The following is a 13751-nucleotide window of genomic DNA, read 5'->3' as shown; positions in this document are numbered from 1 at the left end:
TGCATTTTTTCCCCTAGTTTTTGGGGTCACACTTGGCAACATTGTATGGTGCTCCAAGCACTGCTGGAAGTGCTCCAAGCCTCCCTAAATATGACACTAAAACTAAAAATAAACAATAAACTAATTAAGCTAATTTTAATCATGACACCTTTGCTTTTAGTTTTCAACTCTAGTCAGTCTAGTCAGGATGTAGAAACAGTTCCACTTTTTATAACTAACTATCTGTGATTTAGAACAAGACTTAGAATTTCCTTGATGTAATTTCCTCAGTTGTAGATACATGAATTATGAATTATAGTACAGAGGGTTGGGAGCTTGCCTTGCACATGCCTGACCCAAGTTTGATTCTCGGCATTTCATATGGTCCCCTGAGCACCACTAGGAGTAATTCCTGCGTGCAGAGACAGAAGTGACCACTTTGCATTGCCTGGTGTGACCCAACAACTAAAAAAATGTTTTTTTCCCTTGGGGCAAGGGCTATAGCACAGTTAGTAACAATTGAGGTGTACCTTGTGAGGGCCTCAGTGATTGCAGTTATGAAAAATTTAGAAGTCAAGCTCTTGCTAGTATTGCATTTTGCAAAAACATCCATCTAAACAAATTGAAAAACAGAATTATAGAACAACAGAAAAAAGTCCTTGGGCGCTAATGGAAAGGGGGCTGGGGCTAGGTGAAGCCAGTCAGCGATGACTTTCTAGAAGAGGTGAATTTTCAGGAAAGGGAGGGTGGGGCCTGGGTTTGCCAATAAAGATGAGCTCCTTCCAGCAATCACGTACGAGCAATGGCAAAAAAAAAAAAAAAAAAAAGAGCAAGTTGCTAAAGGTCAAATGGTAAACGGGTTAGTTTGCTACAAATGGAGAATCTTTATTAAAGAGTAAGATGGAACAAGTCTGTGAAAATGGTATGGGCATACAAGGAGGGTCTTAAATGGTTTTAAATGGTTTTAAATCCACTGTGCTTTAATAGGCCAGAGGGAGCTTTATGGGTTCTTGTATAACACAAGTAACTTTTTTTTTGGGGGGGGGGTGTTGAGTCACACTAAACGATGCTCAGGGATTACTCCTGGCTCTGCACTCAGGAATTGCTCCTGGTGGTGCTCAGGGTACCATACAGTATGCCAGAGATTGAACCTGGGTCAGGTGTGTGCAAAGCAAGTGCCATACCTGCTGTACTATCGCTCCAGTCCCACACAAGTAACTTTTTTTTTTTTTTTTTTACTTTTTGGGTCACACCCGGTGATGCACAGGGGTCACTCCTGGCTCATGCACTCAGGAATCTCCCCTGGCGTGCTCAGGGCACCATATGGGAAGCTGGGATTCGAACCAGGGTTGGCCGAGTGCAAGGCAAACACCCTACCCGCTGTGCCATCGCTCCAGCCCCCACACAAGTAACTTTTTAAGTGATGATGCAGATTGGGCTGGAGTGATTGTACAGCATGCTTGCTTGCCTTCCAGGAGTAATCCCTGAATGCAGAGTCAGGAGTAAGCCCAAACACTGCTGGTGTGGCCCCCCAAGCAAAAACAAAAAATAAACTAAAAAAGCTGAGGCAGGGGCTGGAGCAGTAGCACAGTGGGTAGGGCATTTTCCTTGCACGCGGCCAACCAGGTTTGATTCCCAGCATCCCATAGGGTCCACTGAGCACCGCCAGGGGTAATTCCTGAGTGCAGAGCCAGGAGTAGCCCCTGTGCATCGCCAGTGTGACCCCCCCCCACTGCCCCGAGGCAGAGATGATTAGAATAAACAAAAGAGAGGCCAGAGAGAGAGAGAGAGAGAGAGAGAGAGAGAGAGAGAGAGAGAGAGAGAGAGAGAGAGAGAGCGAGAGAGAGAGCGCACAGGGGTTAAGGTGTTTGACTTCCATGGAGCTGACCCTGGTTTAATCCTCTGCATTGCATATGGTCCTCCAGGACCACCAGGAATGATTCTGAGCACAGAACCAGGAGCAGACTCTGAGCACTGTTGTACATGGTCTGAAGAATTTATCAACGCTCCAGAAAAGAATGAGAAAAATATGAGCTGGAAAGTGGTACAGGAGTTAAAGCACTTGCCTTGCATGAAGTTGACCCTGATTCAATCCCTAGCACCACAGATGGTCCCCTGAGAAACTGTCAGAAGTGACCCATGAGCACAGAGCAAAATGTAGTCCCTGAGCATCACCAGGTTAGGCCCTGATACACCCCATCCACACATACACACGGAAAAATAGGAATGCCACTGCAAAATTTTCCAGGAGAAAAAATGTCTGCGTCCTAATGCCAGCTCTGCTGTTGATTCACTGTGTGACCTTGGGCAAGTGACTGAATCTCTGTGTCCGTTTCCTCACCTGTAAAATAAGAATGACTAGTCCTCTCACAGACGTGACAGAATTGAGTGAAGTAATAATACAAGAAAAAGTTTAGTAAGAACTCATTGCATGATTATTTGATTAATGTGTTCTCACTTCTATGACCAAAAGATGTCATAAATTAGGGGCTAGACTGATAGCACAGTGGGTAGGGCGTTTGCCTTGCACGCGGCCGACCCAGGTTTGATTTTCAGTATCCCATATGGTCCTCCGAACACTGCCAGGAGTAATTCCTGAGCACAGAGCCAGGAGTAACCTCTGAGCATTGCCGGGTATGACCCAAAAGCAAAAAAAAAAAAAAAAGCAAAAGATGTCATAAATTGTATTGATGTTGCATTGATGTAACAAAGGACCTCATCATGTATCTTAGAAAAGATTGGGCTGGAGAGAGAGCTCAACAGGCTGAGTGTATGATTGCAGAGGCCAGAATCAATTCCTGGTATCCCATAGTTCCCCAAGCACTAGCCTCTGTGCATACTGAGTATGGCCCCAAGACCAAAAAAAAAAAAAAAAAAAGAATACAACTTTTGCTCTGGGGCCACAGTTGGACTTACAACTTACTTACACAGTGCTTAGGACTTACTCCTGGCTCTGTGCTTAGGAATTACTACTACTGATAGGGCTTGGGGCTTGGGGGACCATGAGAGCTAGGGACTGTGTGCAAGCAAGTACCTTCTCCACTGTACTATCTCTCCAGTCCCAAAGATTGTAGCCTTCCAGTCTGTCCTTCCCAGTCTATAGGAATCACAGGCAACGAGACCAAGCCCAGTGTCTAAGACCATGTGGTTCAATAGAAGGCCTCGTGCCACAAGGGGCTACGGGGCCTCTGAAATAGGCCTGGTGAGAACAGACATCTGCTGTACCTATAAAATACTAAGTCTTTGAAGCCTGTCAAATCTCAATATTTTTATATTGCCTGTTGAAATGATAACATGTTGCATATGCTATGTAAAGAAAATGCCATATTTCACCTGTTTCTTTTTTTTTGGGGGGGGCAGCACCTGACAATGCTCAGGGTGTACTTCTGGCTCTGCACTCTTGGCAGTGCTTGGGGCATCAAATGGGGTGCTGGAGATTAACCGCCTACCAAAAAAGCACCTTGCCTGCTGTACTATCTCTCCAGCGCCACCACCACAGGTGCCTTTTTAATCTTTATTTATTTATTTATTGACAGGTACTAGAAGATTTAAAGCGACTCATTTGGCTTGCATTTATATTTCTACAACATTCAACATAGACTTTTAGAAATTAAGGAGCTCTACATGAGAGTTCAATAAGGGAATATGGAGATATGGAGATTAGGGACAAATCTGCTGTTCTTATGTATATATACATATACATATGTGTATATATATATATATATAGACAGAACTACGGGGAATCACAGCTAAGTTTACCATTAATGAGACCACAATTGGCAAAGGGACTTTTAGTCAAGAAAAGCAGAAACACGAAAATGTGGGGGGTGGGGAGGCGGAGGAGAAGTGGGGGGGAGTGTGGTGAAATATAATCTCTCAAACATTAAGTCACGGAAACAGAAACTTAACTTTAAAAATCGCTCCCTCCTAGGCTCAAATAACATTGGTTTAAATAACCTAGATTATGAAAGATTTCTGACAAAACTTTTCTAATCATCCGTGGAACGTGCTCCTTGAATAATTACGGCCCAGAACTCCCTCAGGTCAGGAATTCCCGTTGATGTGCAGGTGAAAAAAAAAAAAACCCAAAAAAATCCACTGGTGGTGCTGGTGGGAGGTGGTGGTGCTGCTGCTGGTGGCGGAGTTGGCCCGGACGGGTATTTCTTTCCTCCCCCGCAGCCCAGACTCGACCGACCCACGCGCAGGCATCGGGGAGCGCACAGGGCAGGGGGGCCCTTTTACGCCCCGGCCCCCAGAGCGAGCTGCTTCTCGGGGGGCCCGCCCCGGCCCGCAGCCGCGCCGCCTTCCGACAGGTGCAGCGCCGCCCCGCGCCGCCCGCGCCCCCGCGCCCCGCGGGGCCGGCCGCGCCCTCGCCGCGCCGCTCCCGCCCCGCCGCCCGGGCGCGCGCGCGCGCTCCCTCTCCCGGCGGGGCCGCGCACGCAGCCGCCGCCGCCGCCGCCCGCCTCCCTCCGCCCCTCCCTCGCGGCCGGCCCTCCTCCCTCCCCTCCCCTCCGCCCCCTTCCCCGTAGGCAGCTCGCCCGCCGCCCGCCGCCCGCACAGTCGCCCGCCGGCCCCTGGCGCTCGCGCGGGGTCTCGCCCCCTCCTCCCCCGGCGCCCCCCGGTGGCTCCCGCGGCGCTCGGAGGCCCGCGCGCTCGGTGGATGTGGCTGGCCGCCGCCGCCCCCTCCCTCGCTCGCCGCCTGCTCGCCCTCGGCCCTCCGCCTCCTCCCCTCCTCCTTCTCCTCCTCAGCCTCTCCGCTCGCCGCCGCCGCCGCCTGCACAGCCTGGGCCGCGCCGAGATGCCGGAGAAGAGGCCCTTCGAGCGGCTGCCCGCCGACGTGTCCCCCATCAACTACAGCCTCTGCCTCAAGCCCGACCTGCTGGACTTCACCTTCGAGGGCAAGCTGGAGGCCGCCGCCCAGGTACGGCCACCCGGGGCGCCAGGGGCAGGCTGCGGGGGCCCGCGGTTAGGCCGCGCCCGCGGGCAGGGCGGGCGGAGGGCCCCGGGCTGCGGGGTGCGGGGCGGGGAGGCCGGCTCGCGGGGCGCGGCGTGCGCCCCTGGGGCGGGCGGGGGAGGGGCGCCGGCGCGGAGTGCGGGGCTGCGGGGCGGGGCTGGGCCCCCCCACACCCCCCCAAGTGGGAGCCGGCGGACCCGGGCCGGCCGCCGCGCACACCTGTGTCGGGGGGCTGCGCCCCGCTCCCCGGCCCCTTCCGGGCGGAGTGCGAGACACCGGAGGGTGCTGGGGGTGGCGGAGCCAGCGGGGGGGTGGTCACGGGAGTCCACGCTCGCTCTCCACCTCGGGACTCGCTTCTTCGCTTGGCTCCTGGCTCTCGGGCCGCAGAGGACACATGGGAAGGGGTGGGTCATCGGGGACTCCGGGCGCCGCGCTCCCGCGAGGAGGGGCGCGTGTGCGGGCGGGGGGGGGACGGGGGGAGAGGGGCCGACGGGGAATGTTAATCCCGGGCCGCCTCGCCGAGTTCTCCCCGCCTGCTCCGGCCCAGGGGCTGGGTTTCCGCGACGGTCCGCCCCCTCCCCCTTCCCTTTCCCCTCGAGTGACTGTGCCGCGGTGACTTTGTTCTCTCCTAACCTCTAGAGGAGCTGAAGGAGGACCCCCCCGCCCCCCTCCCCCGTCCCCGCGTCTCCTCCTTTGCAGCTTTGCAGCCTTTGAAGCAGGTGGATTTATTGCTACAGCGATGGTTGCTTAGCACTGCCCTCCTCTGAAAGAAGCTGTTGGTTTTAGCATGCCACTGGTGAAAATATTCCATGGCTCTTCAGGGCAGTTTTTGGCGAATCATGCTGCTCCCCCTCCCCCTCGCAGCGTTATTCGGAGTATTATTTCACTGGGGGACCCTCGGTGAGAAAGCCCCCCGGCCAAGATGCCGAACAATAGACATTTACCGATACTCTTCAATGTCATGTATTCAATGAAGTCCGCGGTGAAAAATGAGAAGTGTTTAGTTGTTTCAAAAGAATGCTGGTCGATATATTTCTCATTTCTCTTCTGACCGCGGCGGGGGCAGGGACCGACCCGGGGGCACTCAGTCAGGCCTCAGTATTTAAAGCAACCCGGGGTGTAGGTTGTAATGAAGCTTGTGATGAAAGAAATGTGGACTCTGAATGAATTAGAGTTGGAAGGCGTCTTTGAAAGCCAGGAATACGTGGAGTGCAAATGTGTGCAAAAAGTGTAGAATTTAAAAGTGTGTGTTGGATGAGAGGTGCTTGTACCGGGAAGCATGGGAACTGAGGGTCAGGCAGCATCCAAAAGCAGAACTTCTCTCTGTGTAAGTCAGGCGATTTAAAAAAATTTCCATTTAGAATGTGCATCAGAGCGAGTGCATCCTGGGTTTAACTTAGAATTTGAGAGGGTGATTTGGGAGGCTGTGTGTAAGCCAAGTGACTGAGTGTTTGATATATATTGGCAGGGGCAGATGGGAGGGATTGTAAACAGTAGAGTGTCTTGTGACTTGGCAAACCTCCGGGAAGAAGCAGCTAGCAATGAATGAGTTCGCATTATATGAGAAGACTAACTTTTAAAAAAAATCCTTTGTTTCTGTACCCCATTAGTTGCCATAATGGGTTCATCATTTTGAGAGGTGTGATTACTTGGGGGAAGTTTTCCAGAAGAAAATTGTTATAAGGGTTTTTAGATGATTATTAAGAAGTGACAGTTACATTTAAGTGTGAGACTAGAACAACAAGCAGTGACATGCTTCTCTGCTTTTCTGAAGAGAACTTTGTGAAAAAAAGAGAGAGAACTTTGTGGAACACTGTTTGGGCCATTCAGGGAGTACATGGTAATGTACTAGATATATACAGGGACTTGTTAATTCGATACAAGGAAATAATCTTCTACAGCACAGTAACATGAACTGTTCAAAGCATTTCTTTCTAAACTAGCTGGCAACATTCATGGACAATAGCCTGATGGTGAAATTTGGGGGGTGGTTTGGGCCACACCCAGTGGTGGTCAGGGCTTCTAGCTTGGTGCTCAGAGATCATTTCTGATGGTGCTTGGGGGACAGTATATGGTGCTGGGGATCTAACCCAGTCAGCCTTACACAAGGCATGCTCGTTAAACTGCGCTCTCTCTCTGGTTCCATGATAGTGGCTTGTAATGCATTTTGAAAGAGGTTTCATTGTGGCCAGTCTTCTTGTGGAAACCTAAAGATGTGGACTAATCTTATCTCTAGAAATCTAGACTTATAGCTGCTTTTGGGTCAGATTCCTAAGAGTTGGAATCACATTACAAAGTATACAAGTTGCTTGGTTGCTTTAGTTGCAAAATTTTATGATAAGCCCAGAGTATTTGTACAGGTTACATATTAGAAACTTAGTGGATTTTTAACCACTCTGGGTGTGGGTTCCTCGAGAAGGTGATGAAATTAGTCGGACTGCACTGATTTAAAAGGTGCCTGTTTTTTATATAAGTGAATGTGTTCTGATTTGGCAGGTTTAAAAAGTGTTCTATCATGTGCCAAGAGAAATGGGGACATTCCCTTTCTTTTCTCACCTTACTTTAGGATATTTGAGAGCGAATGATTTTTGTAGCTACTTCAAATTCTGACACTCTTGCTTTATGGATATTTAAAAAATAGATGGCCATACGAGTGACTAATTCCTTATCCTGAGTGTACACTGGTTTATACAAGTGATTGGGCTTTCTCTTATGGAAATACTCTTGTCTGTGCCAAAGAAATTAACTTCATCCTTCAAGGTCAGAAGTCAGGTTATCCTAGACAATCCCTGGCCTTCACCAACAATATACTCATATTGGTGATGACTAAATTGGCACTAAGAGGAGAGTTTAGAGTAGTTTGGCAGGCTCAAAACTTGGCACCTGGGTGGATATTACTGTCAAAACCCGTGTTAGGAATTTTCTGCCCAAATTTTGCATATTTTCTGTCTAGTCATCTGGTGGTTTTTTAAATACTCTAAAGATGATGAAATTAGTAACTTGCCCAATGTTGTGCTAGATTATTACATGGTTTTCGGAAATTAAGTGGGAAAGATGGGTGATAAGGAATAGAATTGGTTTAGGTTTTCTGTTACTTCATAAGACATTACCTAGGAAATGCCTAAGTATAAAAGCTTTCATATATTAAACCTGATCTAATAAAAATGCAGAAGCAGTTTCAGGTAAATGAAGTTTGTGCTTTGAGGCATTTACACTTGATTCTTTTTCCTGTTTGAGCACACTCAGCAGTGCTCAGTGCTGACTTTTGGCTCTGGGCTCAAGGGCCACTTCCTGGCAGGGCTTGGGGGATCATATGGATACTGGGGGTTAAACCCAGGTTAGCCGGGTGCAAGGCAAGTGCCTTGCCCACTGTACTATCTCTCTGTCCCTGACACTTAACACTTTAAACAGGCTTACTGATTGGGATAGAAATATTCCTAAAAACACATTTAAAAAAATTCTAATTCCTTCTAATATGGCTTTTTTCTCCCCCCCCCAATTAAAAAAAAATTACTAAACAAATTTTGGAGGCCCTCCTCAGTGGTGCTGGGGCCAGTAAGCCACACCCAGGCCCAGCCATGCTGCGCTGGGCCCCGGGCGAGCTGAGGCCCCGCACATACCAGGCTGCTCCCCAGTCCTTGAGCTGTCTCCAGGTCCTTTCTACAAACACTGGCCATTATTCTGAATACGTAGCATTGGTATTTATAACCCTAGATTATCCAAAACTGTATGTTGTACTTTAATACTTTCATGTTTGTTCTTTAAAGTTTTTGTTTGTTTTCCTTACTTTCAGATTATTACTTCTTGGCTTCTCACTGTGTCTTGTTGCAGCCTATTGTGCAATTTCTTCCCTGTCCAATTTTATTGAACTTGATCTGAAGAGGTCTTGGTGATGAGATATACACATTTGTTTGAGGTCTTTTTTTTTTTTCCTGGTAGGCCAGGAGGGAAATGAATAGAGAAATATCTCCTAGCCCATGTCCTTAATGTCCCAAAGTTTAATTACCAAAACAGGGAAGCAGCCCAGAACTAGGCTCAACTTGGTTGTTTGGGTTTATTTTTACTTATTTTGATACCTAAAATTTTATTTTAGGCATCGTGATTTACAGTACTGTTAATGGTAAGATCTCTTGTGTAAAACCTTCCAGCACCATGCCACTCCACCAGAGTCTACTGTCCTTCACCATTATCCTGGCATTTATTTATTTTTATTTTTTGGCTCACACCTGGTGCTGCCTGAGGCTTTTCTTGGAGTGTGCTTAGGGGTTGCTCCCAGAGGTGCGTAGAGGACCATGGGGTGTGGGGGATTGAACCCAAGCCTCCTATAATACAGAGCAGGTGTTCAGCCTGTTGAGCCATCTCTTTGGAACTTGTTTGAGTGTAAAAAGACTCTGTGTGTGTGTGTGTGTGTGTGTGTGTGTGTGTGTGTGTGAGAGAGAGAGAGAGAGAGAGAGAGAGAGAGAGAGAGGGAGAGTGAGAATTTAAGTGGATATGGACACTACCTTGTGGTGCTTTGGCCTAGTCTTAGCCCTGCCAGTGATGCTCAGTGATGCTCAGTGGATCATGCCGTCCCAGAGATTGAACCCAGGACTCCCACATGCAAACCAAACTTTGTGCTTCAGTCTTTGAGCTATCTCTTCGTGTCCTCCCTCCTGGCCCCCGCCCCTTGATATTTCTAAGTTGGGATTTGATGGATTCTCAGTTTTGTTTGTTTTTTGACCCATGCCTAATGTTCAGGGCTTACTCCTGGCTCTGTATTCAAGATTATTTCTAGCAGGGCTAGAAGGACCATACGGGGTGCCAGGAGTGAAACCTAGATCAACCATGTGAAAGGCAGATGCCCTACCCACTGTACTATCTCTTTGGCCCCTTTGATGGATTCTCTTCTGCCTGAAGAGTTTGAGCTTTAAGTGTATGGACTTTGTATTATCTATTCTGGCTTTTCATATTGGGTTTTTTTTTTTTGGTAACTTCCTGGTTCTGCATAATTAATATTGTCTAATACAATCCAGATAAATGTGGTCTCAAGTAGTAAATTATCTATGAAAGTTCTTTGAACTTTGCTACATAAATGAGCTTGCTCTTATTGTAAGTAAATCTTGCTCTGATCTGTGAGTCAGTGCAAAGGACTGAGTCTTCTGATAGTTGTTTTGTTCTCCAGATCTTGGGGATGCCATTTTCTTTTTCTTTCTTTTTTTTTTTTGAGAGGGGGGAGATGCCATTTTCAATGCCATGCAAATATACTGGGCCACTTTAATAACTTTTTTTTTTTTTTTGTGAGTGTGTGTCACACCTGGCTTTGCACTCAGGAATTACGCTGGCGGTGATCAGAGGACTATGAGATCCTGGGAGCCGAACTCGGGTCGGTCATGTGCAAGGCAAACACCTTACCTGCTATGCTATCGCTCCAGCCCCCCACTTTAATAACTTTAAAATCTTATTTTAACGGGGCTGGAGCGATAGCACAGCGGGTAGGGCGTTTTTGCCTTGCACGCGGCCAACCCGGGTTCGATTCCCAGCATCCCATATGGTCCCCTGAGCACCGCCAGGAATAATTCCTGAGTGCAGAGCCAGGAGTAACCCCTGTGCAGAGCCAGGTGTGACCCAAAAAGCAAAAAAAAAAAAAAAATCTTATTTTAAATTAGGAAATATTATACGGAAAAGCAACCTACCATTCAAATTTTGCAGATAATAATATCTGCTCCATTTGCCACAACTTGCCAGTGCTATATCTCTCTGGCCCCCAGTTCAGGCCTTTAGTGATACTTACGTTTAACTTTCTATAATTTGCCCTTTTCAGTGTCTCTTTTGTTAGAAAACTTGGCCCATTTTATGTTTACTAATTATTGTTCCTTATTGTCTTTAGAAATTATAGCCCTTTCCACAAAGTCAACAATTATTACAAAATTTAAACGATGGACTTGCTTGTCAGGCAAAGTGACTCAGGCCTCAAAGATCGACTGGAATTTGCAATTGTCACACTGGAGATTTCCTTTTAGTAAAAATCTCAGAACTTCGGCAATCAAAAAAAAAAAAAGTCCTCTCAGGCCTTACTGTAGTACATTTAAGGTGTATTCCTGAATGACTCTATTAAGGACTCATTGAGGAAAAAAAAAAGGTCTCAGACAGCTGCCTTCCTAGTTCATAGGAAACTTCCACTCTAAAATTACCGATTGCCTGCCTGCCTGCCAGCCTGCCTGTCTGCCTGCTGCTTCAGTTGAACTGTTCCTGAGAGTTTGGCTTGACTGCTGGGACTCCCAGAAAGAAGCATTAACCCTGGGTTTGAAACAAATAAAGGACCCACTAACATTCCATTGTCTAGTAGCATCAAATGGAAAAGTTGAAAATGAACTTATTGTCAGCACAATTTATATGCCAACTAACGTTTTACTTCTATTTTAAGCTTGGAAACTGAAATTTTATTTTGTTTTCTCTGGCCACACCCGGAAGTGCTTAGGGAACTACTCCCAGCATGGTGCTCAGGACTATGTGGTGCTAGGGATCAAATCCTGGCCTCTGGCATGCAAAGCATGTGCACTAGCCCATTGAATTATTTCCTAGGTCATAAGATGATCCTGATGCTGACATTTCTTTCAGTTGTTGCCTGTATAAATACATCTCTAGCATAGCTATGTCTTGTCTGTGTTTTGGAGGCCATGTCCAGCATAGTCGGGCTACTTCCTGGTGCTGGAGGGCCCTTCCTGGCAGTGCTTAGGGGAGCATGTAGTGCTGGGGATTGACTCCAGGCCTCCTTGATGCAAAGCATGTACTCCGGCTGGCTGAGTTCTCACCTCTGGTCTGTTATTTATTTTATTTTGGTTTTGGGGTCATAGCTGGCTGTGTTCAGGGCTTATGCCTGGCTCTGTGCTCAGGGATCACTCCAGGTGGCATGGGGGCTATATGTAGTATTGGGATTGAACCTGGACTGCCTGAGTGCAAGTGCTTTACTTACTTAAACCTCTTGGCCCCTGGTTACCTATATTTTCTTTTGTTTTGGGGCCGTACTTGGCAGTGCTCAGGGCTTACTCCTAGCTCTGCACTGGGTGGTCATTCCTGTGGACTTGGAGAGACCATAAGGGGTTCCAGGGATTGAACCTGGGGTTGTTGTGTGCAAGGCAAGTCCCTTACCCGCTGTACTCTTTGGCCCCATAGTTACCTGTATTTTGATAGTAAAACACAGAGGTAGTATTTAATAACATGATAGTGTTTACTTGTATTACTTGTAGTCCCGTTGATCTTCAATTTGCTCGAGCGGGCGCCAGTAACATCTCCATTTGTTCCTGTCAAGAGCCAGTGTAGCCCAATGATACCTGCTCGCTCCAGGAACAGAAAGAGCCTCAAATCGTTCACTGAGAGATTTGACGAAGAAATCTGACCATCTAGTTGGTGGGTGGCCACGAGGTCTTCTGACGTCCCGTGGAATCCATTCTGTAACAGCTGTAGTCCAACGGTCATCTCTGAGTCGCATTACATGACCGGCCCATCTGATTTTTGATGCCTTGGCAAATGAGACAGCATCCCTGATTTTTGACCGTCGACGGAGGTCAGAACTCCGGATTCCTTCTCTCACTTGAGTGAGATGATAATCCCAGCATAGCTCTTTCGATTCCTGATGGTGTTAATATGTGAGAAATGACATGACCGAATCATCAGCTCAGTACTGTTGTTGGATGCATGGTTTGCATGCTACAACTCTGGGTTTGATCTCCAGTACCTCTTGGTCCCCAGGTGTTGCTCGGTGTGGACCTGTACCTTCCTCTAGTGCAATATTGTGGGGACACATACTTGATCATGTGGATATTTTAGTTTTAGCCTTTTTCATCGTTAAATTTTGCACTGGGTGCTCCTAGGGTGGCCCCTGATACTGCTCATGTGGTGCTGTGAATTGAACCTGGGTCTCCATCCCTTCATGCTCTTTGGCTCTTACGGTGTCTTATTTATTTTATTTTTATAAAGTTGTTCAGAATTATTTATTACATTCAATCACTGTCAGTGTCATCCTGTTGCTCATCGATTTGGTCGAGCAGGCACCAGTAACGTCTCATTGTTACTGTTCTTGGCATATCCAGTACGCACAGGTAGCTTGCCAGGCTCTGCCGCGCGCGGGCCTGATACTCTCGGTAGCTTGCCTGGCTCTCCGAGAGGGGCGGAGGAATCGAACTCAGGTCAGCCGAGTGAAAGGCGAACGCCCAGCCACTGTGCTATTGCTCCAACCAATCCCACCACCGTCACATTTCCCCACCACCTCTTAGCGTATTTTCCCTGGGTAGCATATATGTGCTAATATCCAGAAATCCCCAGCAATGCTCAGAGCCTCTTCCTGGTTTGTGCTTGGGAGTTGCTCCTGTGGTACTTGGAGGAATCAAGCATTCAGGGGATAGAACTAGATCTCCTGCATGCAACTCATGTGCTTGGTCCATGAAATTCTCACTTCTGCTCAATTTTATGCCATGTGATAGATACCTGATAAATGGTTAGGGTAAAAGCAGCATAGTATCTTTATGATTAGAGCATATTTTAGATTGTTCTCTATTGTATATGTCTTAATACTAGCAGCATCTTTAAGTGATAATTGGTAGATTATCCTACCATTTATTTATTTTTGGTTTTGAGGGCCAAACTTAGCAATGCTCAGGGGTTACTCCTGGCTCTGTGCTTAGGAATCACTCCTAGTGGTGCTTAGGGGACCAAATACCGGGGTACTTGGAGTACCAGGGATTGAACCTGGTTAGCCACATGCAGGGCAAGAAACTTTCCCACTGTACTATCTCTCAGCCCCTATCCTACTGTTTAAAGTGCAGCCCTATCTTTAGAACTA

At 47.6% G+C, this 13751-nt stretch overlaps 1 protein-coding gene and 1 pseudogene across 1 annotated transcript in view; one reads left to right on the top strand and one right to left on the bottom strand.

Annotated features, from left to right (window-relative positions):
• The first annotated feature begins 4499 nt into the window (after positions 1 to 4499).
• Positions 4500 to 13751, top strand: part of NPEPPS (aminopeptidase puromycin sensitive) — a 93564-nt gene continuing 84312 nt past the window's right edge. Inside the window, exon 1 of the mRNA XM_055130339.1 lies at positions 4500 to 4900. Within this exon, the coding sequence (XP_054986314.1) occupies positions 4640 to 4900 (261 nt within the window). The 5' untranslated portion in view covers positions 4500 to 4639. The remainder of the gene's footprint in view (positions 4901 to 13751) is intronic.
• LOC129403992 (small nucleolar RNA SNORA36 family) lies at positions 8865 to 8979 on the bottom strand (annotated as a pseudogene).

This window comes from Sorex araneus, chromosome 3, assembly GCF_027595985.1.
Source record: "Sorex araneus isolate mSorAra2 chromosome 3, mSorAra2.pri, whole genome shotgun sequence".
In the NCBI taxonomy this organism is placed as follows: Eukaryota; Metazoa; Chordata; class Mammalia; order Eulipotyphla; family Soricidae; genus Sorex; species Sorex araneus.
The sequence above is the reverse complement of the archived record's forward strand: the minus strand, read 5'-3'. Positions and strand labels throughout refer to the sequence as shown.